The sequence below is a fragment of the Glycine soja genome, chromosome 17 (assembly GCF_004193775.1).
Source record: "Glycine soja cultivar W05 chromosome 17, ASM419377v2, whole genome shotgun sequence".
Lineage (NCBI taxonomy): Eukaryota > Viridiplantae > Streptophyta > Magnoliopsida > Fabales > Fabaceae > Glycine > Glycine soja.
In genome coordinates, this window is record NC_041018.1 from 30,880,879 (window position 1) to 30,907,342 (window position 26,464).

The 26,464-nt window shown below is 41.7% G+C and overlaps 1 protein-coding gene across 6 annotated transcripts in view; it reads right to left on the reverse strand.

The window, feature by feature from the left end:
- Window positions 1-26,464, reverse strand: part of LOC114393389 (DNA topoisomerase 1-like) — a 70,867-nt gene that overhangs the window by 38,292 nt on the left and 6,111 nt on the right. For all 6 annotated transcript variants that reach the window (XM_028354711.1, XM_028354713.1, XM_028354714.1 and 3 more), the window contains exons 7-12: window positions 25,944-26,053; window positions 25,751-25,851; window positions 3,303-3,395; window positions 2,549-2,632; window positions 1,455-1,538; window positions 887-955 (exon numbers count right to left, since the gene is read on the reverse strand). In XM_028354711.1, the coding sequence (XP_028210512.1) occupies window positions 887-955; window positions 1,455-1,538; window positions 2,549-2,632; window positions 3,303-3,395; window positions 25,751-25,851; window positions 25,944-26,053 (541 nt within the window). The remainder of the gene's footprint in view (window positions 1-886; window positions 956-1,454; window positions 1,539-2,548; window positions 2,633-3,302; window positions 3,396-25,750; window positions 25,852-25,943; window positions 26,054-26,464) is intronic.

Consider the following 26,464-nt stretch of genomic DNA (forward strand, 5'->3'; position numbering starts at 1 on the left):
TCTACCGGTCTTCTCTCTACATGCCCAAACCACCTAAGTCTATTTTCCACCATCTTCTCTACAATAGGCGCTACTCCAACCCTCTCTCTAATAGCTTCGTTTCTAATTTTATCCTGTCGAGTCTTACCACACATCCACCGCAACATCCTCATCTCCGCTACACCTACTTTATTCTCATGTTGGCTCTTGACCGCCCAACATTCTGTTCCGTACAAAATCGCCGGTCTTACCGCAGTCCGATAAAACTTTCCCTTTAGCTTGATCGGTACCTTTGCATCACATAACACCCCCGATGCTTTTCTCCATTTCATCCATCCTGCTTGAATGCGATGATTCACATCCCCTTCAATTTCCCCATCATCCTGTATTACAGACCCAAGATATTTAAACCGTGTGACTTGAGGGATAATATGGTCTCCTATTTTCACCTCTGAGTTAGAAACCCTCCTTCTTTTGTTGAACTTACATTCCATATACTCTGATTTGCTTCTGCTTAGGCGAAAGCCATGTGTTTCTAGAGCTCGTCTCCAAGTTTCCAACCTCTCATTCAACTCCTCCCTCGACTCTCCAAGGAGGACTATGTCATCTGCAAAAAGCATGCATCTCGGCGCTATCTCTTGGATTTGTTCCGTGAGGACATCCAGAATTAAGGTAAAAAGGTAGGGGCTAAGGGTTGACCCTTGATGCAAACCAATTGTGATGGGAAAATCGTCTGACTCTCCACCCTGTGTCCTAACAATTTCGCTAAATCAAAGACCTAAACAACTTATACAATTATCTTACTAAGTCACAACTTACAATTTAAATTGTTAGAATTGATGTGATATGATAAATGAGATACGCTATGGAATGGTCATGGTATTACATTGTTCCAGAAGTAAAATACCTGTAAAACTTTTATTGTGGATGCATATGTTGATGGCCTTCCAATCCCAAGCTCCTCAAGTTTCTTAACCTATAATATAATTGGGTAAATCTTCAAGAGAGAAAACAAGACACAGAGCAAAAGAAATGAACGCTGTCTGCCATCCTCCTTGCCAGCAATAATGTTTTAATGAAATCCAATTCATGGTGAACTATGTTGCAACAAATCTATTTATTTTAGATAAGTCAATATTATAAATCATATGAACATGTTGAAAGTTTTACCATATGCATATGCTGCCAAAAATAGGTCTCAACATGAAATCATGAACCAGAATCCTTTATAACAAATTAACAAAATTCCAATTATAACTTTCCTGTGCACAAGCCGACAGCATAGGCTTGACAAAGAGTTATTAGCTATAGCCAACAACGTGATGGATAAGCTTAAAACAGTAACTTGTGTTTGAAAACAAGAACAAAATGAAAATAAAGTGGCAAATATGCAATTAAAAGTGAAAACAAGAAACAAAAACACATTTTCTAAAAGTAAACAGTTTAATCTTAAAGACAGAAACAAGATGACTTACCAATGATGCTTCAGAGTACCGTGGTGGTGGTTGTGTATGGTGCTGATTAGGTTCAGTCTGAACCACATGTAATGGATCCCCTGTCTATAAAATAAAAGTTAATGAAGGGATGTATTGCAAAGATTATGGCATCAATAAATGCTAGGGTATAAATCGAGAGTAATTATGTCACAAATATGTTCATGTCCTGTTGACTTGTACGACTTTCAGCATCATACATGGTATTCACAGATTAAAGAAACAAAACAGATGCATAGCAAAGCTAGCCTAAGAAAAAGTGAGAGCAATTACCAAAGGGAAAAGGTTATTCAGAGACATGAAAACATTCTTGAGCCACCATCTAATATCTAAAGGTTTAGGGAAGTTTATCCTTGACATGGTGTCAAAATCCCTCTATGGAGTAAGTGGTCAAGAGTTTGATAATTGTTTCCCTCATTGTTCCAAGTAAAGCAAATTTCAGTACAAGGGATAATGGACCTATACACGTCCACACTTTAAGCCCAAAGGGCAATTGCGTGAGGGAGAGGGATAGAGATATAAAATATTATTGAGATTTCACCTAACAGCACTGTTAAATAGCATGTTTTAGACATGGTTATAATTGAAAGACTCATGTTAATACCTATAAGATAGTCGTTACTATAATTAGTGACTTGATTTGTATTGGAAAAATCCCAAGTCCCACATTGACTAGAGATAAGGCCAAAATAAAGTATATAAGTGAGAGGCAACTCTCATCTATGAACTAGCTTTTGGGGTTGAATCAGCCCCAAGCCCACATTCTAAGATGGTATTAAAGTCTATCCTAGATCCATTCAAAAGGTCATCCACCATGTTATCCACACATGAGGGGGTGTATTGCTAGAGATAAGGCCAAAATAGAATATATAAGTGAGAGGTAACCCTCATCCTATAAGTTAGCTTTCGAGATTAAGTTAGGCACAAGCCTACATTCTAACATAAGACACTGTTATAAGGAAGCCAAGAACAGCATCCTATCTAAATAAACAGAAAGGGCAGACTGCCATATGGAGAAGGCATGAAATTGTTTTCAATAGTATAAATTATATAAATTAAGCTTTCAGAAATATTACCTTCAAGGAATTTAGTACTCCAAATGTTTGATCACGGCTGAATTCATCACTGTCTTTATCTTGAACAGCTTCAGTAACAATGTCCTAGAAGGAAGGAAAAATCACACGTAAGTCAGGAAACACATCAGTTTTAGTTTCTTATATTAAAGGTACATGTGGACATTCTCTACCACAGCTGAAATTAGTAGAGATACAAAACCATTTTTGGGCCTTCAACTTGACCTAAATAGCAGGTAACCTCTCATAATTATATAGATTTGAATCAAATATGAGCTTAATGAAATCATTCAGTCTCTTTTTATCAGGTAATGCATACAAAATAGAACCACCTGCATATTCATGCTAAATTATATGTTTCTTTCGGGATTTGGAAATTCTGGAGTAACCTTGCATGCATATACCAAACAAGAAAGAAAGTCTTTCCAAAACATTTTAACTCCAATTTATGAGATCTTGTTCAACATCAAAACATGATATTATCTATTAAGTAGAAAACACACTTTATATCATGTAACTTTGGAAATTTACTTTTACACAAAAAACAATAAAATTGCAATATATGTTTTCCCAGTAGCAAGTAAATGGTACTTACACTCAAAACAATCCTAATAGTAAAATTAAACAATTTATTTAATAGAAAATAACAATAGTAATAAAAAATTCAAAATGTAAAATCATTATTATTTTGGGTATTGTCAACTGGTATATAAGTAGTTACAGATTATAAGCTGCCAGCATCAGCAACTAACCATACCGTAAAAACTGCCCGATATCCAGGAAACTCAACCCTTGAGCTGGAAGACCGTAATATAATAGACTTATCAGGATTTCCAATATTAAGTTGTATCTGCAATCAAAAGGAAGTTATGAAAAAAAGTCTGGTCAAACATAATAATGTCAGATGGAAGCAGATAATTTTTATATGAACACAAATGTAATTTCAACAATCAGAAATTATTCATGAATCATGATCATTCTCTAGCACACAGACACAGTCTACCATTAGTATTTAGTAGACCTGGAATAATGAAGATACCATGAACAACTTTAACATTTTAACAAACCAAAGTTCCATACAACAGATCAAACAGATCCTATCTGGCTATCTGCTATAAAGACAAGGAGAAAGAGATAGAAAGTGGATATTTTGCTAAAACAACCACTGGCTGAAGCACACAAGACCAGGATACATGAGAAACCTGAATCACAGAGGAAAGCTAAGCTGCTAATGATATGCTTACATAATGCATATGTCTAATATAACTCTTCCCATCAAAAAATACGGGGGAACATCACCTTGTTACATGAATAATGCTTTAGTTCAAAAGTGTCTTGCAACCCATCAAACCACAGTCAATCAATCACATACTGTCAAACCATGCCAGAAAGCTAGAATGGCAATCCAGCAACCTAGGCCATTTGCAGTAACTATGAATGTATCCATAAACTACAGAAGAGAATACTCCATAACAAAAATATGCCCAAGTTGTTAGTCCTATTAAAGATATGATTTGTAATTAGGAAATATCTGCAGCTGATTATTAGGGAATATTATGTTTCCATATATTGTAAACCAATCTCACTATGAATAAAGGATCATTTCTGTGAAACATGCACACAATTACAGAAACCCGTTTTATATGGTATTAGAGCTTTAGGGTTCCTCTTCTCTTTGCCACAACCCCCCTTTTCCGTGTGAACAGTAACACACAGGCTGCGAGCGCCCTTGCCCTGGCACCGCATTGTCATCACGCCAGTGAGACCCTCTGACCAGGAGCACCCCTCTCCGGTGAACCCAACGTCGACTATCGCAACCATGTTTGCCGCCACACTCCAGTGCGTGAAGTTCACGCGCCTCCACCATCTCCGTCCATGACGTGTTTTTCCGACTCACCCTCCTCCGTCGACCCTCCCGCCATTCTTCTCCCCTTCGTTTGGCTACCATTTGACGACATTTGGTTGTTTTGACTGCTTTTTGGTACTTTTATCATGGCTACCAAATCTACCACGACTTCCGTTGTGACCTTTACCACTATTCCACTGATCCCGTGCGAAAAACTCATTGGGACTAACTATAGCACTTGGGCCGCTGCTGTTCAGTTATGGTTCCAAGGCCAAGGCCGCACCGATCACTTGACAACAAAATCGACAGATGTTCCAACTGACAACCGAGCTCGTTGGAAGCAAATTGGTGCTTCTTCATGCAATGTTCTTTGGTTTTCTCTTGTTCCTAATCTCCAAGCACAATACCAAGCTTTTACAACCTCTTATGATGTGGGGACCAAGGCCAAGAAAGTTTATTCCAACGATGTTCATCGCTTCTACAGTGTACTCACCAGCCTAATTAACATTAAGATGGCGAACATGGACATGCAATCATACCTTGGTAAGTTGGACCGTTTAATTGTGGAATATTCCACTCTTATGCCCTTTACTAGTGATGCAGAGACCTTTTACAAACAACACGGACAGTTCTTCATGGTGATTGCTCTTGCTGGACTCACACCGGACCTTCAGGCAGTCCATAATCCGATTTTATTGACTCCCACGATTCATAACTATGACTTAGATCAGGACCAGTTGTTGCGTCTCACCATTCCACAAACCTTTCGACCTTCTTCCACGTCTGTCGAAGATTCCTCTGCCCTTGTCTCTCATTCCTCCTATCGTGGAGGACGTGGTGGTGGTGGATGTGGTATTCGCTGTCACTACTGCAAGAATTGGGGTCATATTGAAACTGATTGCCACATCAAAGCTAGAGAACTGTCCCGGTCAATTAATGTAGCCCAAGTCATCACCTTTGCTTCAAATATTACTATCACTGTTGTTGAATATAATAAGCTTCGAGCAGCCAACGAACCTGCATCACCTGTTACCTCTGTGGCTCAATCTAGTAATCTTGTAACTTTTGTTTCAGTCCTCCTCTATTGGATCTTGGATTCTTGATTCTGGTGCCTCTGATCATATGACAAGTAACTGAACTCTTTTTTCTTCCTTGACTTTTTCGAACATCTTGCCTTATGTTACTCTCGCAAATAGCTCTCAAATTAAAGTCCAAGGCATCAAACAAACACATCCTCTTCCACAACTTTCATTAAATTTTGTCTTATTTGTTCTTGGTTGTCCTTTTCTTGCTATGGGCACCATCAGACATTGGCCACTTCACTAGTTGGACATCAAAAATGTCTTCCTACATGGTGACTTGCAAGAAGACTATACATGGATCAGCCCCTGGTTTTACAGTTTCCGGCGAGTCATACCTTGTCTATAGACTTTGACTTTCTCTTTATGGCTTGAAGCAATCTCCCCGTGTCTGGTTTGGTCATTTCAGCGCCACTCTGCTTGAGTTTGGAATGACTCGTGAAACTGATCACTTGGTATTTTCCCCCCATTCACCGTCTAGCCTATGCATCTATCTAGTTGTTTATGTTGATGACATCGTCATCACTGGCGATGACTCTAATGGTATTCTTCGCCTCAAGTCTCACCTCCACAATCAGTTTCAGACCAAGGACTTGGGTCCGCTCAGGTACTTCCAGGGCATTGAAGTTACCCAATCCTCATCTGGCAGTCATTTCCCAACGGAAGTATGCTATAGACATTCTGACTGAGACTAGTATGCTCGATTGTCGCCCAAGCGACACTCTTGTGGATCCTAATGTGAAGCTTTTTTTTTTGGAAAGCAAAGATATATATATATTGATTAAAAAAGTACCAGAGTTACTACAAGATACAAGTAGCTAGGTCTGTAAAACAGAAAAAACAACCACCCTACAGAAACAACACCCTACTAGGGGTCACACTAGCTAAAAGCTAGAGACATTCTTGAAGACCAGCAATGGAAATGAGTCTTGAAATCTTTTTCCAAACCCCTCAGCCAAGTCCATAAAAGGAATAAGATACTATCTGTCAACTTAGAGATGTCAAAGGATTGATTATGGAATATCATATCATTCCTGAGTCTCCAAATTGAGATTGTAGCTGCTACCCACCACATTTTCCATCTATTGTTAGAAGCCTTTGAAGCTGCTGCAGAATAGTGTTGGAGGAAGTTATCCATAGGCCTGCAGTGGATAACCTTGTCTTCATTGACCCAAGAGAAGAATTCCCACCAAATAGGCATAATCTTATCACATTTGAAAAAGAGGTGAGGTGCAGATTCAGGTTGACTGTGGCAGAAAGGGCAAAGGTCATTTTCAACCTGAATTTGTCTCTTAACCAGGTTATCCTTGGTAGGGAGTCTATCCCAAAGCAACCTCCAAGCGAAGGAAAGAGCCCTAGGAGGAATTTTCAGCTTCCAGAGTTGCTAGAACCCTTCGAACTGACCTTGATCATCCAGCTGAGGTTGAAGAACTTGGTAAGTAGATTTAGTTGTGAACTCTCCATTAGCTTCAGCTCTCCAAGTCCAGGTGTCTTCCAGGTTGGTATTTAGACTACAAGCATGGATTTGGTCAATGAAGTTAGATGCTGACTGCAGCTCATTATCGAAGAGATTCCTTCTCCAAGACAGGTTCCAGACCCAACCATTCTCAGTCCAAGATCCCATCTCAGCCACCTTGGAATGTCTTTGGGAAGAAACTCTAAACAGCTCAGGAAATTGATCTTTAAGAGGAATTCCCTCGTCGCCCCAAGGATCCTCCCAAAAGAGAAATTGATCACCTCTACCCAACTTCCAACAGATTTGATTATCAGCAGCAGACATACTCTGATGTTGAGTAATGGCCCTTAAGTCAGCCCACCAGTTAGAAAAGAAATGTTTGTGAGGTCCCCGGCCCAATCCCCTCCAGCCATTGTATTTAGATACCAGAATTCTGTTCCAGAGTTGATCCGATTGGTGGAACAGCAACCATTTCCATTTGAAAAGAAGTGCTTTATTGAGGGTTTTAATATCTTTAATCCCCAGACCTCCCTTATCTTTAGGAGTGCAGCAAAGACTCCAAGATAACCAAGCAATCTTCCTCCCTTCTGGATTACCTCCCCAAAGGAATTGCCTTTGAATGGCAGAGATCCTATTAATAACAGCTGAGGGGATCCTGAAAAAGGACATAAAAAACAGAGGTAATGCTGTTAGAACAGCATTAATAAGAGTAATTCTACCAGCCATAGAAATATTCTTCTGGTTCCATTTGCTCAGCTTTGCCTCAATCTTGTTAATAATTGGATTCCAAACCACCCTTCTTCTTGGATTTACACCAATAGGAATCCCTAAGTAACAGAAAGGAAGCTGTAACATATCACAGTTAAGATAAGCAGCAGCAGAATTGCACCACCCATCAGCTTGACCTATGGCACCAAACTGACTTTTAGTGAAATTAATTCTCAACCCAGAGACCATCTCAAAGCTTCTGAGAATGACCTTCACAGCCCTAACATTCTCCATGGAAGCTTCTCCAAAGAACACAGTATCATCAGCATACTGCAGGATATCCACAGGAACCTTGTTCTTCCCCACCAGGAAGCTTTTGAAACAGTTTTGAGATACTGCTTGCCTCATAAGCCCTGTTAGGCCTTCAGCCACTAAATCAAAGAGAAAAGGGGCCAAAGGATCTCCTTGTCGCAGCCCTCTTTGAGGTTTAAACTCTGAAGTAGGGCTTCCATTAACAAGAATAGAGATGGAAGCTGAAGAGAAGCAGGCCTTTATCCATCTAATCCATCTCTCATGAAACCCCATTCTCTTCATCATATAAATGAGAAATTGCCACGAAACAGAATCATAAGCCTTCTCAAAGTCTACCTTAAAGACCATACAAGACTTCTTGGATCTTCGAGCCTCCTCAATCACCTCATTAGCCACCAAAACTCCATGAAGCAAATGTCTGCCTTTTATAAATGTTGTCTGCCTTTCATCTATAAGACAAGGCATGACCTTTCTCAGCCGATCAGCCAGCACTTTAGCTAGAATTTTATAGATGCAGCCTATGAGAGATATAGGGCTGAAATCATTGATAGCTTGGGGATCTTTCAGTTTAGGAATGAGGGCGATAAAGGAGGAATTGCTGCCTTTGGGGAAGGAGGCATTAACAAAGAACTCATCGAGAAACCTAAGAAAGTCAGGTTTGAGCTGTTGCCAAAACTGCTTGATAAAAGTGAAATTAAACCCATCAGGCCCAGGGCTTTTATCTTTGCCACAGCTCCACACAGCTCGCGTAATTTCCTCTTCAGAAAAAGGCTCAACCATTCTGTCCCTTTGAGAAGCATTCAACACACTGAATTGAACTCCATCTAAGCTAGGTCGTTGCAGCTGGGGTTCATGGAATCTGTTTTGAAAGTGCTGTAAGATCTCAGCCTTGACCAAGAGAGGATCTTCAACCCAAGAACCATCAATCATCAGCCCCCTAATTGCATTTCTCCTTCTGCTGTAGTTGATAAGTTTGTGGAAAAATGAGTTGTTGCTGTCCCCTTCTTTAACCCATCTACTTCTAGCTTTCTGTCTCAAGATGGACTCATGGAGGTTAGCCTTCTCCCAAAGCTTAGATTGGACTTCCCTCAACTGCTTAATTTGTTGCTCCGAAGGTTGAGATGACATAGAATTTTCCAGCTCATTCATATGCTGCTGAAGCTGCTTTATTTGGGTGCATATGTCTGCTGAGTTCTCCTTACTCCACAATTTCAACCTTTGTTTAAGGTTCTTAAGCTTGCTTTTTAAAACAAGGCCCCCCCATCCCATGGGTTGATAAGCAGACCAACACTCTTTGACTACTTGATTGTACTCCTTTATCTGCAACCAGCCATCAAAAACCTTGAAAGGCTTTGGGCCCCAGTTAGAGATCTTCGATTTGAGGATAACAGGGCAATGGTCAGAATAATTCCTCTCAAGATTATGTTGAGAGGTATCAGGCCATAATTCAAGCCACCCATCTGAAACCAACACTCTATCAAGCTTGCTCTTACAAGTTCCATTAGGCCTCACCCAAGTAAAAGGCTTACCCAGGCAAGGAACATCCTCCACCTCCATATCAGCAAGCCATTCATTAAAGTCTTGAATGATTTGAGAGTCTGAAGTAGTATTGTTAGCTCCCTATCTTTCTAGAGGATGCCTAATACAGTTAAAGTCCCCAACCAAGCACCAACAAGAGTCTTGGAATTGTAATTTTCTAGAGCTAAGATTCTGCCAAAGGTGTCTCTTCCCAGCATGATCACAGGGAGCATAAATGTTGATGACTACAACTCTTTGCATTTGAGGTAGCCATATACCACCCAGCATAATGAAATCTTTGTCTGAAATCCTTACATCAACCTGGAATTTGTTGTTGTCCCAAACACATAACAAACCCCCTGCAGCATTTAAGGCAGGCTGCCATTCCCAATCTAAATCAGATTGCCCCCATAAGAATTGACACGAAGCTTTGTCTAACACATCCTTTTTAGTTTCTTGCAGACACAGAAGATCTATGTTAAATTTACCCACCAAATTCCTGATAGAAGCCCATTTAAGGCCTCTACCTAGCCCCCTGATGTTATAGGACAGAATATTCATCTCTGAATATATCTGTTTTCCATCTTCAAAGCTTCTCTCCTGTCCCGAGACTCCATAGCTGAGAAAGAGTGTATGCCTTCAGGATCTGATTCATGGTTCAGGCCCATGGACTTCGCAAGAATCCATTGCTGCTTGGCCTCTTCGCAGTCTTCAAACTGATTTTCTTCTTGGTTAATAGTCCCCTCAACTGCCTGTAACTTAGTGGTATTTGGGCCTTCAGAAGACGCATCATTTAAACCACCCATAGTATTATCCTCCTTGGAGCTATTAGCTTGTTCAGGTTCCAGCTCAAGGAGACAAGCTTTAGCTAGGCCGTGTCTCTGCCTCACGTACACTTTAAGGAATAGTCCAGAATCCCTTTTTGTTGACTGGGCCAAGACTGGTTGAAATTCATATTTGTACCCCTCTGTATTTTTTATTGGGCCCGGATTGTGGCTTGGCCCGATAAGCTTTTTAGTCTGCAACGAAGGATTAGCTTGTTGAGGACCTTTAGCCGTTGCACAGCCCGAGTATACCCCAGCATGGTTATCTATCTTTTTTGGATCCTGAGCAGGATTCAAAAAATTTCCAATTTGGTCTGCGTCAGACTGGTAAGGCGCAGGCCTATCAGAGTCCGAGGTTATCACTTCTGAGGAAGCAATCCCCTGAGCCTTCTCTGCACAACAATAGCCAGGGTTAACCTTTGCCGAAAAATACCCCAGACTAGCGTTCCCTGCCTCTGCTGACTTCTCGGTGTAATTTTGGACCTGTGGGTTATTACCCAACAGATGTGGGTGGTCAGGAGCTTGGTCGGAGGATCCATTGGGTAAGACAGGAACCTGATGGTCGGAAGGTAGCCGGTTTTTGGCAGATGACAATTCCGGTGAGTAGGAAAAGGAAGTGTCATCGTCTTCGTCTTCTCCGGCGTCGCCGTCCTCCTCCGACGTGATCTCGTCCGTCCACTCTCCGGCCAGAGGGTTCCTGGTTCTGCTGGCGTGTCCACCGTCGCTGATCTCCTTTATTAGGCGCACCCTGTATTCCTCATCCCCACAGGAGACCATGACCTCCTTCATAATCGCCGGCGGCAATGGTGTTCGAACCAGCAGTCGCGCACGATCCAACCGGTGCCGGTCCTCCGTGTCTTCGTCTGCTTCAATGACGTCTCCGATAAAGGAGATAACTCGCTTCATATTTTGAACGTCCCACACTTCGATCGGGAACCCCCATATTTGAATCCACACAGCCCGATTAATAGGTCTACAACCCGGTCTCCATTTTTCAAGGGAGTAGAAGAGGGAGCTACCACCTTCAGTCTCCGATTTGATAAGCTGATTAGCTTTGTCCTCTGTGAGGCCGGTGAGAAGAACCATGTCATCGCCAAGGAGTCTGGTACATATGTTATACCCTAACTCCCATGATACGCACTTCTCTGTCATCTCCAAAGACATATACTTCTTCAGTCTACCAACCCATGCCCCATTGCACCAGAAATCACGACCTTCATGAGGTGTGATGGTAATACGTGGAGTGTCTCCTACACCACTCATGTTTCCTCCCGAACCTCCTCTCTTTGTCACCACCTCTGCATATGATCTCACCCGAGGAGCTCTATTGGTTTCTAGGCCATTAATGATAGCTTCTCTGTGCTTCCCTCCATTCCCTGTCTTTGTATTTTTCTCAAGGTGCGTAGCTGACCTAGCAAACCTTGGAAGATTGACGAACAGCTTGTGATCGTCTATGAAGATGTTGTCCAGCTGCGTCTCCAGGAACTTTACGTCCGAAACACCCTTGAACCTCACGAACCCAAACCTTCTGCCTTCCTTGTTCCGACGTTTTGCGATAAATATCTCCCGCACGTCACCCCATGCCTTAAACTTCTCCCAGAGCCTCACTTCGTTTACCCCGTCTGTGAAATTAGAGAAGTAATAGGACGTAATATCCTCCTTATTTCTCCAGCTGAGGTGATTGGGTGACAAGTTATCTCTCGAGTCCTTCTTGTGAAGTTCGTTACTCTCTGAAGACGACTTCTTCCTTTTCCTTGCCTCCCTTCTGCTGGTCACCTTTGTCCACTCTTCAGATTTCACTTCGTTGTGGAGGCATTTCTTGTCGTTTCGTTGATGTTCCCTTCGGCTGCAACCTAAACTTCTATTTAGAGAATCGCTGCGACTCGTACTATGCAAACCTCCGTAACTCCTGTGTCTGACTTTGCACCCACGACATGAGGAATATGCCTCGCTGTTCCTCCCCCTCTCCCTTCCATGACTACAGACTCTTCCATAGTCATTGGAAGGCTCTGTACCTCTCCCTCTAACTCTCGGACTATCTCTCCGCCTATCTCTCTCGTAAGTTCTTCCTCTCACAGGCACTCTCTCTCTCAAGAGGTTCTCTCTGTCGAAGGTGTTTCTCTCTCTAAGGTGTTTCTCTCTCATTTTTAACATATACTTCAGGCAGTTTCCTAATGTGAAGCTTCTTTAGGGTCAAGGGGAGCCATTGAAAGACCCCGGAAGATATCATCGTCTAGTCAGCAAACTTAATTACCTCACTATCAATAGACCAAATATCACATTTGCAGTCAATGAGGTTAGCCAATTCCTGAAGGAACCATGTGTTAGTCATTGGAATGCCATCATACATATCCTTCGATATCTCAAGAATGCACCAAGTCGCACATTAATATAGGAAGTCCACTTCTGAATATTGTGTTCTCATTGGAGGAAACTTGATCTCTTGGAGGAGCAAGAAGCAGAAAACAGTTGCTAGATCTAGTGCCTCAAGGGCTCTCGTGTTAACAACATTTGTAACAAGCTTGGATCATATGATATATATGCTCCAGCTTGAGGGGGAGTATTAAAGATATGATTTGTAATTAGGAAATATCTGCAGATGTTTATTAGGGATTATAATCATTGTTAAGGAATATTATATTTCTATATATTGTAAACCAATCTCACTATAAATAAAGGATCATTTGTGTGATACATACACACAATTACAAAAATCCCATTTTAATAGTACTATAGCAAAATATGCATTGTTTTGCAGTTACTTTGTTTTTGGAATAGACTATGTGGATTTAGGAAACTTTGGGCCTGCCCAAAGGATTTGTGATTAATTTCTATGTTTTGGATGGCCAAAGAGGCTAAAATTTTGTGACACTGTTATGTCTTTTGTGATACAGCAGTGTTTACGGTTGGAGAGGAATGCTAAAAATTTAAGGGAACTTATTCAATTCTAGTTGTCATTTGAGATGGGGGTTATTGTTTTAGCCACACAGGTGTTCAGTTCATGGTGTATTTATTATATAAAGACATTTATTTTTCTGACATGCAGAGAGGTTGGCATGCTCCGTTACATTTCCAATCTCCTAGATTCTAGTTTTGCTCTGTTTGTTTTGTTTTCTTGAGAGGATGTAATACACTCTGTCCTTTTCATATAATTTCCTTCACCTACCAATAAAACAAAAAAGTGTTACATTCCCAGTCTCCTAGGTTATATTTTTACTTGTTATAATTATGTGTATCTCTTGATAGATTTTCTGTTTTTAGCTTTCTTAGTTTCCAGCTTAGCTTGTTGTAGAAGACAGCAGTATGTCTTGTCTTGTCAAGCTGTCTCTCTCCTTTTTGGTGTATATATATGTGTTATTTGAATGTAATAAAGTTAAGCTAAGTGAGAGACAATTTTCCTCACTCAAATTTCAAGCTTCAACTTTACTCTTTGTTTTGTTTTGTTGATAGGATTTGTTGCTGAGTTATGTTCTATTTTAAGTTTTTGTTTTGCTAATGTCATGCATATATTTTTGGGATTAAAATTATTTAAACGACAAACTGCTGATTTGTGATTTTGTATTGTAATATTGTTTCTGCTACATACATTGCTAATAATTATATGCTTATGAGAATGAATGAGAGAGAGCGACACTGTGAGAGAGAGCGACACCTAGAGAGAGAACCAAACACTGTGAGAGAGCGGAACATAGGAAGAGAGCCAAACACTGAGAGAGTGCATGATGATGTGAGTGAGACTGAGTGGATGACCGTGAGACATAGGAAGAATAAGAACCTGCCACCACGCCGTTATGGAAGGAGTGGGACACGCCAGGAAGACCATCCTCACCGAAGGAACTGGAGGGATAGAACAGAAATTACCTCATTTTACTTCACTCGATTCACTGATGAAGTAACAGAAATGGAGCTGTGAAGTCATTTCCGTAAGTGGGGGGAGGTAAAAGAGATTTTCATTCCTAAGGGAGAAACAGAGAAGGGAGGAGGTATGGTTTCGTCCGTTACAAAGGGATCTCTGATAAAGGAAGAATCGAAAAGGAACTGGATAACAGCATCGTAAGAGGCCTTAAACTCCATGTTAACACTCCAAAATATGGAAGAGGAAAGACGAAGATGGACCAATACAAGGTCGTTCTTGCGAAGAAAGGGGAAGGTGTGGTTGCTCATGATCAAAGGGAAGAAGTATCGTTCAGAACAACAAAGAACAAGGCACCTAAGAAGTCATATGCAGAAGTAGTGGCCTTGTCGTCAGATAAAAATACACACACGAGAACTGGCGGTGCTCAGCTGGTTAGTTATGGGGGCTCACAACCATCGATAACATTGGATATATCGGAGGAAGATATACGGCGATATGAAAATGTTTGGGTGGGAAGATTGAAGCAGTTAGAGATCTTCGAAAGACTAGAAGACGAGGTCTCATGGAAACTGGGCCCAGGTGTGTCGCCCAAGTACTTGGGTGATGACATGACCCTTCTTCTCGGCCTCTCCGACACGAGAGCAGCGAAGATTATGGCGGAAGAAATCGAACAAGGTTCATCCTTGTTCTACTCGTTGACGAAATGGAAACCACAGCTTCGTACTGGAAACAGGCTGACATGGCTTCGATGCTGGGGTATCCCATTAGTCGCGTGGACAATAGACAACATCCGTAAGATAGTGACGGCGGTGGGCAATCTTGTTGAGGTAGACGACGATGTGGAGCACATGCAGAGACTCGACTGTGCTAGAGTCTTGGTTAGGACTCCTCGACCACCGTTAATACAACAGGTAGTAGAAGTCCACGTCGGAGGAGAGACTTATCACGTTCACATGGTGGAAGAAACGGCAGTGACGGGTCGAATAACAGGTGTCACGAGAAAAGTAGATGGGAGTCTTCGGAGGAGATTATATCGGACGATGATGATATTGACAGTGTCCGATCATGGAGATGCGCAGCGACGCCGTCATCACTGGACGGAAACCGCGTAGGCGACAGGCGCGAACCACACTCAATCCTCTTACCCACTGGTCTCGACATAGCTGATGACCCAGTGGGTAAAGACCACTCTGAAAAGGCCCTCTGTCTAGTTCACACTTCGAAAAGCACACCAGACCTTAAAAGGAAAGGTTTTGAAACTACAGACGGTCAACACACACCATAACCGGCAGATGACGAGGAAAAGGAAATAGCTACAGCAGAGCTACGGGTCAACATAGATGGAAAAAGGGAGGATGACACCAGCTCAGCAGCAGGAGCTTCTGAAAAATCCTATAATGAGCCTGCGTCAGATTCTAAGCTTGGCAAAAATGTGGATAACATTAATAGCTCCAACGGTCCAAATATGATTTCTTCAGATTACTCACCAGCTCACAACTTCAAACTTATTGGGCCTACTACCAGTCTGGACTTTTCCACATATAACACCCCCGAGGCCCAAAATAACATATCTGCCAATTCTAAAGTGCAACAGCAGGAGTCAACTAATACTTTACAAGTGTACACAAGAAAAAAATGGTGCAGAAAGAAAGAAGCCCAACAGGAGGTTATGGAAGACATGGAGAAGGAATTTTCAGACATTGAGAAACAATTCACTTCTGAAAAACAATGGGAGCTTATAAATCAAATGGGTCTGACTCATGGGGGTGAAATTCAACAAATCAAAGGGGTGTTGGTTGATATGGAGAACAGAGACAAAACAATGGCAGTTGAGAAGGGAGTAAACATCACTGATAATGATAATTCTTTCATATAATTGCAGAGGTTTGGGCAGGGGGATAAAATGGGCTGCTATTAAAAAGCTCAATTTAAAGTACAGGGTGGACCTTGTGTGTATTCAGGAAACTAAGAAGGAAAACTTCAACAAGCTTACCTGCCAGAGCATATGGGGGGACTCTAATGTTTCATGGGACAGTGTTCCCTCAGTTCACACTTCTGGTGGATTACTATGCTTATGGAATAATTCTGCTTTTGAGGTAGACAGCAGGGTGAAAGGCAGCAACTTCCTAATGCTTGCAGATAGATGGATAAAGGATGATCAGAGGATATACATCGTTAATATATATGCCCCCTGTGACCTACAGGGGAAGAGAGCTTTGTGGGAAGAGTTGAGGCAACTAAAAACCTCTCACACTGATGGTCTTTGGTGTTTCCTTGGGGACTTCAATAGCATCAAAAGTCAAGAAGAAAGAATAGGCACATCTCAAAGAATGGGAAGTAGCTCTGATATCTCTGAATTCAATAATTGGATTTCTGATATGGAACTGCAGGAGATCAAATCCTATGGTAGCAGATTTACTTGGTTCAGACCCAATGGATCTGTCAAGAGCAGATTAGATAGATGTCTGGTCTCAGAACAGTGGTTATCCCATTGGCCGGATTCCTCACAACATGTAATTCAAAGGGACTTTTCAGACCACTGTCCAATTTTATTGAAAACAGATATGGTGGATTGGGGCCCTAAGCCCTTTAGGGTGCTGGATTGGTGGCTCAAAAATAAAGAATATCAAACACTGGTGAAGGAATCATGGATCAGAGATCAGCAGACTGGTTGGGGGGGAATTGTGCTTAAAAATAAGCTGAGGAATTTAAAATCCAGCTTAAAACAATGGAGTAGAGAGTTTGGGGATGTCAAATTCAAGAAAGTACAGCAGCTGAGACAGCAGTTAAATGATATTGATACTATTGCCTGTGATAGAAGCTTGACTGAGGCTGAACTTATGTCTAAGAAGTCCATTCAACATGACCTGTGGATGGCTTCAAATGCATATGAATCCCTCTTAAGGCAGAAATCCAGGGCTAAGTGGTTCAAGGAAGGAGACAGTAACACAGCCTATTTTCACAAAACAATCAATTTCAGAAGACATCATAACACTATCCATGGAATCTTCAGTGAAGGGATATGGGTCCAGCAACCTAAATTGGTCAAGGATGAAGCTGTCAAATTTTTTGTTAGAAGATTCACTAAGGAGAACTTCTCTAGACCTACTTTGGATGGGGTTCACTTCAATAGGATTACTCACAGCCAAAGGGAGAAGTTGACTGCCTCTTTTTCTGATCAAGAACTTTTTTTTTTTTATCAGCCAAAATAAATATATAATTATATTAAGTGAGTACCAGAGGTGCTGAAAAGGTACATGAGTAAAATCACAAGTGTGACATTTGAAATCAGCCCTCTTACAGAGCAGGCCCTATAACATATGATTGCCCTGCACTCCTAATGATTACTACATCTAATTCTGATTCCCTCCAGCTCTTGAATAAATGCAACTGCCATCTCCATCTCATTATCAAAGAATGATCTTCGCCACTTAAATTCCCACTCCCAGCCTGAATCTTTGTGATTTCCCATGTTCTGTATTAATTGGTTTTGCTGTTCCGATATGGTATATAGCCGAGGATACTTCTCTGATAGTTGATTCCCACCTCCTGTCCATGAATCCTCCCAGAATTTTGCTTGGTTTCCACACCCAACCTGCCATATTATTGAATTGTTCAAAAGCTGCCCCTGCTGTGTGTGTTGACACAATTTCTTCAAATCCCTCCACCATATAGATTCTTTAGCAGGTCTCGGATGTTCACTTAATCCTCTCCATCCACCATACTTTGAATTAAGTAACCTTACCCACAATTCCCCTTGGCTTTGAAATAACTCCCACTTCCATTTGCCCATAAGTGCCACGTTAAAAGATGTGATATCTTTAACCCCCAAACCTCCTTCCTCCTTTGGCATGCACACCGCTTCCCACTTGATCCAAGCGATTTTATTTTGCTCGGATGCACCATCCCATAAAAAGTTTCTCTGAAGTCTCACTAGCTTGTTCACCACCTTTTTGGGGACCCTGAAAAAAGAGAAAAAGTAAATAGGCAAGGACGTTAGCACTGAATTTATAAGAGTCACTCTCCCCCCGAAAGATAGATGTCTTTGTTTCCATCTCTCTAATTTTCTCTCGCATTTAGTGATGATAGGGTCCCACGTTTGGCATCTTCTCGGATTGGCCCCAATAGGGATACCAAGATACGTGAAAGGAAAGGCCATCAAGCTACAATGCAAGTAATTGGCTGCCTCGCTTATCCATTCCTCTGAAACACCGAACGCCCCGCAACTACTTTTTGCAAAATTAATCTTTAATCCCGATGCAAGCTCGAAAGTCCTCAAAATTGCTTTAATAACTCTAACATTCTCCATAGTTGTCTCCCCGAAAAATATAGTATCGTCTGCATACTGGAGGAGGCTGATTTCCACATTATTTGAGCCTGATAGAAATCCCTTGAATAACCTTTTCTCCATGGCATTGGTCATAAGGCCATTAAGACCTTCAGCAACGATGTTAAATAGCAAAGGTGATAGAGGATCTCCCTGCCTAAGTCCTCTTTGAGGCACAAACTCAGATGAAGGGCTGCCATTAACAAGGACTGATACCGATGCTGATTCTAGACAGTCATCTATCCAATGAATCCACTTAGCACAAAATCCCATTCTTGTCATCATGTACTTAAGGAAATCCCACGACACCGAGTCATACGCCTTCTCATAATCAACTTTGAAGATAACACATGACTTTTGACCTCTTTTAGCTTCTTCCACTTCTTCGTTTGCTATTAACACACTATGAAGCATGTGCCTGCCTTCTATGAATGCTGATTGACGCTCGCTTATGATGGAATGCATAACCTTCTTCAATCTATTTGCCAAAATCTTAGCCAATATCTTGTAGGTACATCCTATCAGTGAGATAGGCCTGTATTTGTTCAACACCTGAGGATCAACTACCTTTGGAATTAACGCTATGAAAGATGCATTAAGGCCCCTTGGCACTACTCCATTTACATGAAATTCATCTAGGAATCTTAGGAAATCAGGTTTGATGATATCCCAAAAAAGCTTGATGAATTTAAAATTGAGTCCATCCGGACCCGGACTTTTATCACTACCACAGCTCCACACCGCCCTCCTAACCTCCTCCTCGTTAAAACGCTCCACCAGCATTTGGTTTTGCTGGAAATCGATGGACTGGAAATGAATACCGTCAAGTCTTGGTCTTGCCTGATCAGCTTCTTGAAAACGCTGCATGAAAAAAGTCCGCACCTCCTCTTTGACTATTGTAGGCTCATCTCTCCGCAAACCATCAATCAGCACCCCATTCAAACAATTATTCCTCCTCCTAGCATTTATCATCAAGTGAAAAAATCTAGTATTGCAATCTCCCTACTTAATCCACTTTGATCTTGCCTTTTGTCTTAATAATGATTCATGTGCCTGGGCTGCCTCCCATAAATGCTGCTGCAGCTGCCTTCTAACTTCCAGCTCTTGATGACTCAGCACCCTATCAGCTGACTCCTCTTCCAACTTATTTAGATCTTCTATTTTCTTGTATTTACTTAAAGTGTCTCCAAAATGTGTCTTTTTCCACTCCTTGATGCTGACTTTGAGAGCTTTAATTTTCTGTTTTAACACATATCCTACCCACCCTCTTTGATTATTATGGGACCAGGTTTGCTGAACCAGCTTCTTGAAGGACTGATCTTTAAGCCAGCAGTCTAGTATGCGGAAAGGCTTAGGACCCCAATCAATACTCTGAGATTTGAGCATGACAGGACAATGATCTGAAAAGTTCCTCTTGAGTGTATATTGTGATGAAGCAGACCACTTGGATAACCATTCTGGAGAAATCAAAAACCTATCCAGCTTGCTCTTAGCACTGCCATTTGGTCTGAACCAAGTAAAACGCTTCCCCACCCAAGGCACTTCTTCTACTTCCAACTCCGCTATCCAGTCATTAAATTCCCGGATATTTCCCTCTTCTAGCCCCCTCTAACTTGAACCCACTCTCTCTGCAACTGTCCTTATATTATTGAAATCCCCCAGAATACACCAATAGCCTTCAGGATTTTGATTTTTCAGCTGTTTAATGTTTTCCCACAACGTCCTTTTATCTTGAAGATTACATGGTGAGTATATATTAATTAAATGTACTAACTGTGATTCCTTGCGCCATTTGCCTGTCAGCATTATGAATCCAGCTCCTAAGATTCTTCTTTCTACCTTGAAACTTTTCTCATTCCATATACATAGAATGCCACCAGCCGAGTTGACCGAAGGTTGTGTTTCCCAGCTAATATCTGGATCCCCCACAAGGCAGTGCACATGGACTTGTCAACACTCTCCTTTTTGGTCTCCTGTAGGCATAACATGTCTATGTGATTCTCCCTGACCATCCTACGGATTGCAGGCCACTTTACCCCCCTCCCCAACCCTCTTACATTATATGAAATAATGTTCATTGATTCTGCCTCCTGCTTCCCAACCTTTGAACCTCTTGAACATCTCTGCTCTCCAATTCCAACAGCTGCTGAACGTAATTTTTTTGAGAATTGCATGTAATCAGCCCTAAGTCTGTGACCATTCTCCAAGTGCTTTCTGCCTCTTGATAATTGCTTACTGATTGGAAATCCCTATCATGTTTTAGTTGTTGGAAATCCCCATCATATTTCAGTTGTTGTTGGGCTGTGTGTTGTTGCAAGGAATCACTTAGCTGTCCTTCTGCTGGGTTTTCGATCATTTTCTGGTGTTGTGATTGAGAGGCCACTGACTCAGAGGCTATGACATCCCGCGGGCTATTAGCTTCACACGTTTGGGCTTGTTTCTTTTTGCCCCTTCCTTTTCGGGAGTAGGCTTGCCAGGAACTGCATTGGGCTTGAGTGGGGCTATTTGGGTATGTTAATTGGGGGTTACACATTTTATTGAGGGTGTGAATATTAAAAGCCCCATCCACTTCCCGTCCCATGTGCTGGTCACGTGATTTTTCATATTTAAAACCCCTCTTCCTCTCTTCAACGTTCATGTCTGGCCCCCCCTTTCCTCTTTCGTGATTGTTCTCTGCACTTTCCCCTGGAGCATAGGTTCCCTTTTGCCGAAGACCTTCCTTATGGTTCACAGGTAGCTGTTCTGTCCCCTGCGCCTCCCTACCATGCATCTGCACCTGTACATCCTCTGTCTGCGCTATGACAGACTGCGGTATTGCCTGGCAGTCACTAACGTTGTCCCTTGGTTCTGGTCCATCATGCAAACCTATGGTTACCCGTATCGGTTCGTCTCCCTCGGTGCCGTAGTTATGGCTTTGAATCAAGTTTTCCGGCCACAACGGCTTCTCATGCTCCTCCGTTGTCTGCAACGCTCCCTTGGTACCATCAGACGTGTCACCCGCGACTGGGATTGCCATTGGCTCCTGCGTCTCTCCGACATGCGTGTTCGTCACCTTCACGCTTTCCTCCCCCGCCGCGCTGCCTTGTTTGGATGACGGCCCGACCTCGCGCGAGTTGCCATCGCGAGGAAAGTTTCCTCCCAGTGATCTCCTCGATTCCTCCTTTGACCCCGACATCGAGGCTTCTCCTGTCAACTCCCCATGATCGTCCTCTTTGTTTTGCTGTTGCATGCGAGTCCAGCACGATGACGTGATATCTTCCCATGTTGTTCCATCTTCACTTTCGTCCGACTGTATCTCTTCCGATGAGCTATGATCACTCCATTGTCGACGTTGGCAATTGGCACACGACTTCCCGCTTTCCTCCACTATGTGCACCTCGTATGACTCTCCTTGTATGTGGACATTCACGATGTGCTGTATGAGTGGCTTCCATGATGTCCTGATTAAAATCCTTGCCATGTCCAGCTTCTTGAGTTCTTCTACATCATCGTCAGCATCCACCATTTCACCGATAGAGGCCACTATTTTTTTAATGTGCTGCATGTCCCACGCAATCAGTGGTATTCCCCAGCAATGAACCCACGTCAGTCTAGAGCCAACACGAATTTGTGGATTCCATGGCTCTAAGGAATTGAAAACGTCTCCCCACCCTTCTTTGTCTTCCTCTAACATTCGCTTAGCTTTTTGTTTTGTGAGACCATGGAGTAGCACCATGTCATCCCCGATGTACTTCGGGTATATGTTCTCTCCAATATCCCACCACAGGTACTCCTCTACCCTATCAAACATTGCCATATTTTTTAGTCTCCCTATCCAAGCCCCTTTGAGCCATTGCTGCCCTATCCCCTGAATCTCAAGGTTCACTGATGACCTCGAGCTATAACAGTTAACCTCCCCTTTAGATAGGGTTCCCCTCTGTACTGTTCTTGAAGTGTGTCTCCTCACTACCTCGGCGTACGTCCCTTGCTGAATGTGCGCCTTTTTTTCTGGTTTCAATGTCAAGTATGATTCTCGAGACCCCTCCAGATTATACTTACCCCCAGTTCTTCCTTTACCCTCTGTTTGTGAGTATTCACGTTTTGATCTCCCAAACCTCAGAGTGTTTACGAACATTTTTAATCCTCCAAACACCATGTTGTCGAGCTTCTTCTCCACCTGATGAACATCCTGCACCCCTTTAAATCTAACGAACCCATATCTCTTTCCCATTTTGTTTCATTTTGGAGATATGAAAATCTCCCTCACATCGCCCACCTGCTTGAAATGCCACCACAGGTCTTTTTCCGTTGTCTCTTCAGGGAATCGAGTGAAGTAAAAGGAGGTTATGTCGTTACGTTCTCGCCAATTAGCTCGCTGGTAGCAGTGATGGTCGTCGTTCCTTTTCCGATCAGTGCTCAGACGAGGACCCTTCTCTCTCCTCTCCCATCTATTCCTAACACTCTCCCACCCACTATCTCTCTCTCCTCTCTCTTCTCTCATTCTCTCTCGATTTTTTAGAATCCCTTGGCTATTCTGATCAAGAACTTAAAGAAGCTGTGTGGAGCTGTGGAGGAGATAAATCCCCTAGACCGGATGGTTTTAATTTTAATTTTATCAACGAGTTTTGGGGGGTGCTAAAACCAGAATTTAGGAGATTTGTGGATGAATTCCATGTGCATGGTAGCTTCCCTAAAGGCAGTAATACTTCTTTTCTGGCCTTAATTCCAAAATCAAATCAACCTCAGTCATTCAATGACTATAGACCTATATCCCTTATAGGTTGCATGTATAAAATAATAGCCAAATTATTGGCAAATAGACTGAGGATGGTGGTGCCTGGCCTTATTGATGAAAGACAATCAGCTTTCATAAAGGATAGACATATCCTTCATGGAACTTTGATTCTCAATGAGGTTGTGGAGGAAGTTAAAAGATGTAAGAAGCCAGCTTTGGTATTTAAGGTAGATTTCGAGAAAGCATATGATTCTGTTTCATGGTCATTCCTGGATTACATGTTGGATAGGATGGGTTTCAATTTTACATGGAGAAAATGGATCAATGCTTGTTTGCAATCTGCCACTATATCAATCCTAATAAATGGCAGCCCTACAAAGGAATTTGTTCCCACTAGAGGTTTGAGACAAGGGGATCCTCTAGCCCCCTTGCTCTTCAACATAGTGGCTGAAGGCTTGACTGGAATGATGAGGGTTGCAATAGCTAAGAACTTGTATAGAAGTTTCCAGGTAGGGAAGCAAAATGAGCAGGTCAATATTCTGTAATATGCAGATGACACAGTATTTGTGGGGCATGCTTCATGGGATAATGTCATTGCTTTGAAGGCTATGCTGAGGGGTTTTGAATTGGCATCTGGATTGAAGATTAAATTTGCAAAAAGCCAATTTGGGATTTTTGGAGCTGAGGCTAACTGGATTCATGAGGCAGCACAATTTTTGAACTGCAGACATATGGAGACTCCTTTCTATTATCTGGGCATCCCCATTGGGGCAAAGTCTACCAGCAGTTTGGTGTGGGAACCGCTGATCAGCAAATATGAAGATAAGCTATCTAAATGGAACCAGAAAATTTTATCTATGGCTGGGAAGGTTACTCTCATCAATTCTGTCCTCACTGCTCTATGGCTGGGAAGGTTACTCTCATCAATTCTGTCCTCACTGCTCTACCCATTTATACTTTATCTTTTTTCAAGCTTTCACGAAGAATAGCTCTCAAACTTGTCTCCTTGCAAAGGAACTTCCTGTGGAGGGGTGATCAAGGGCATAAGAAAATTCCTTGGGTGAAATGGGAAGTAATATGTCTCCCTAAGGAGGATGGGGGTCTTGGGGTCAAAGATATTTCCAATTTCAATACAGCTTTGATGGGTAGATGGGTATGGGCTCTTTCTTCTAATCATAATCAGCTGTGGGCCAGAATTTTATTGTCAAAATACGGTGGATGGTCAGATCTTAGTAGTGGGAGGGATAAATCGTGGCATTCTCAATGGTGGAGGGACCTTCGAAAGATATATCAACAGCCTGAGTTCAGTATTATTCAGCAGCAGATGGTATGGAAGGTGGGAGGAGGGGAAAAAATAAAATTCTGGAAAGATAATTAGTTGGGGGAAGATTATAAACTTGAACAGCAATTCAATCAGTTATTTCTGATTAGTGATCAGCAGAATAGTACCATATCCAACATGGGAACCTTCTCCCAAGGCAATTGGTGTTGGGACCTAAAGTGGAGAAGGAATCTATTTGACTATAAGCAACATACAGCTGTGACATTCATGGAAGCAATTACTGACATTCAAATCCAGCCTCATATGCAAGATATTAGGGTCTGGAAAGCTGATCCCAGTGGTATATATTCTACTAAGTCAGCCTACAGACTATTGAGGACCAGCAATCCAATTCCGGAGGCCAACATCTTAAAGACTATATGGAAGCTGAATGTACCCCCAAGGGCTGCGATTTTCTCTTGGAGACTTATTTTAGATAGATTGCCCACTAGAGGAAATCTCCTTCGAAGAAATGTGCAGATGCAGGATAATTCATGCCCTCTGTGTGGGAATGCTCAAGAGGAGGTGGATCATTTGTTCTTCAATTGTAAAATGACTTTAGGGCTTTGGTGGGAATCTATGAGTTGGAATCAGATGGTTGGCACCATTGCATCATCTCCAGCATCACACTTTGTCCAATTTTGTGAGGGTTATGTCGTAGGGCAAAAGCAATCTCATCGATATGGATGGTGGGTAGCATTGACTAACTCTATATGGAAGCATAGAAACCAGTTGGTATTCGAGGGCAATCACTTCCAACCATCTAAAGTGTTGGATGATGCTTTATTCCTCAAATGGTCATGGTTAAAGACCAGAGAGAAAAATTTTAGTATTTCTTTCAACCAATGGTCTTCTAACCTTGTGGATTATTTTAGTTGATATGGGCTGGGTATATTGACTTTTTGTAATGGGTTGGATATATTTATCCTCTGTAGTGGGATTAATGGAGGGTTTTGTTTATGTTGGGAGGCGACACTCTAAATGTCCTGTAATTATGTATAATTCATCAGTACCTCTGGTACTGCTATGATCTCATTAATAATATATATATATGTTTGCCTTCCAAAAAAAAAACGGATGTATTTTACACTGTCACCTACCAATAAAACAAAAAAGTGGCACAATTTTGATTTCTAATTATGAATCTACAGCCAATACTCTAGGTACAAACTAGAAAAACAGCAAGTTTAGAATATAATTTAAGGTTCACGCAGTATATGTTGAAGGATATTTAGTAACCTAACCTGCTCAAAGACAGCAGGTCCCATTTGACATGAAACTGTTCGTGACCAAATAAGTGTGTAGAGCTTCAAGGATTCTCCATCAAGTATCCCAGAAAGCATTGCTGACAAATCATCAACAAGTAATATTATTAGCAGTCACCCTAGGCAAACCATTCAAGTAAAATATTCAAAAAGGAAGCATGTGTCATAATACATGGCAACTTGCATATGTCAGTTGGTCTAATGGCTTCATGGGCTTCTTGTGCATTTTTCACCTTTTTATAATACTTTGGTGCACTTTGCGAGACAAAATCTTGTCCATACCTGCATATAGTAAACTCTTGTTCATGCACATGAAAAACAATCAAAAATTGCTTAAGCCACATAAACTAAGCATTCAAATTTAAAATAATAATGCAACATCAGACAAGGTAAGGCTGTTTAGTTAACTGTCTTCAGATGTGTTTATTACTGCTATATAGCAGAATTGAAGAGCTTTTACTCTGATGCTATATTCTATAGATTGGCTGTACTTTTTGAAGTTTTAAGAGCATAACTATTATATTCCCACATAACCTTCTTGCCTTCCTTTCAAATTAAAATTCATCTATCAAAATATTTTGAAGACTATATAGTATGTTATACACTAACATCACTGTAGCTGTAAGGTTTAAATCCCAACTTGCATGTTTGTTGGCAAAGTGTACCTTACATGAAATTTTTAGAAAGGGGATA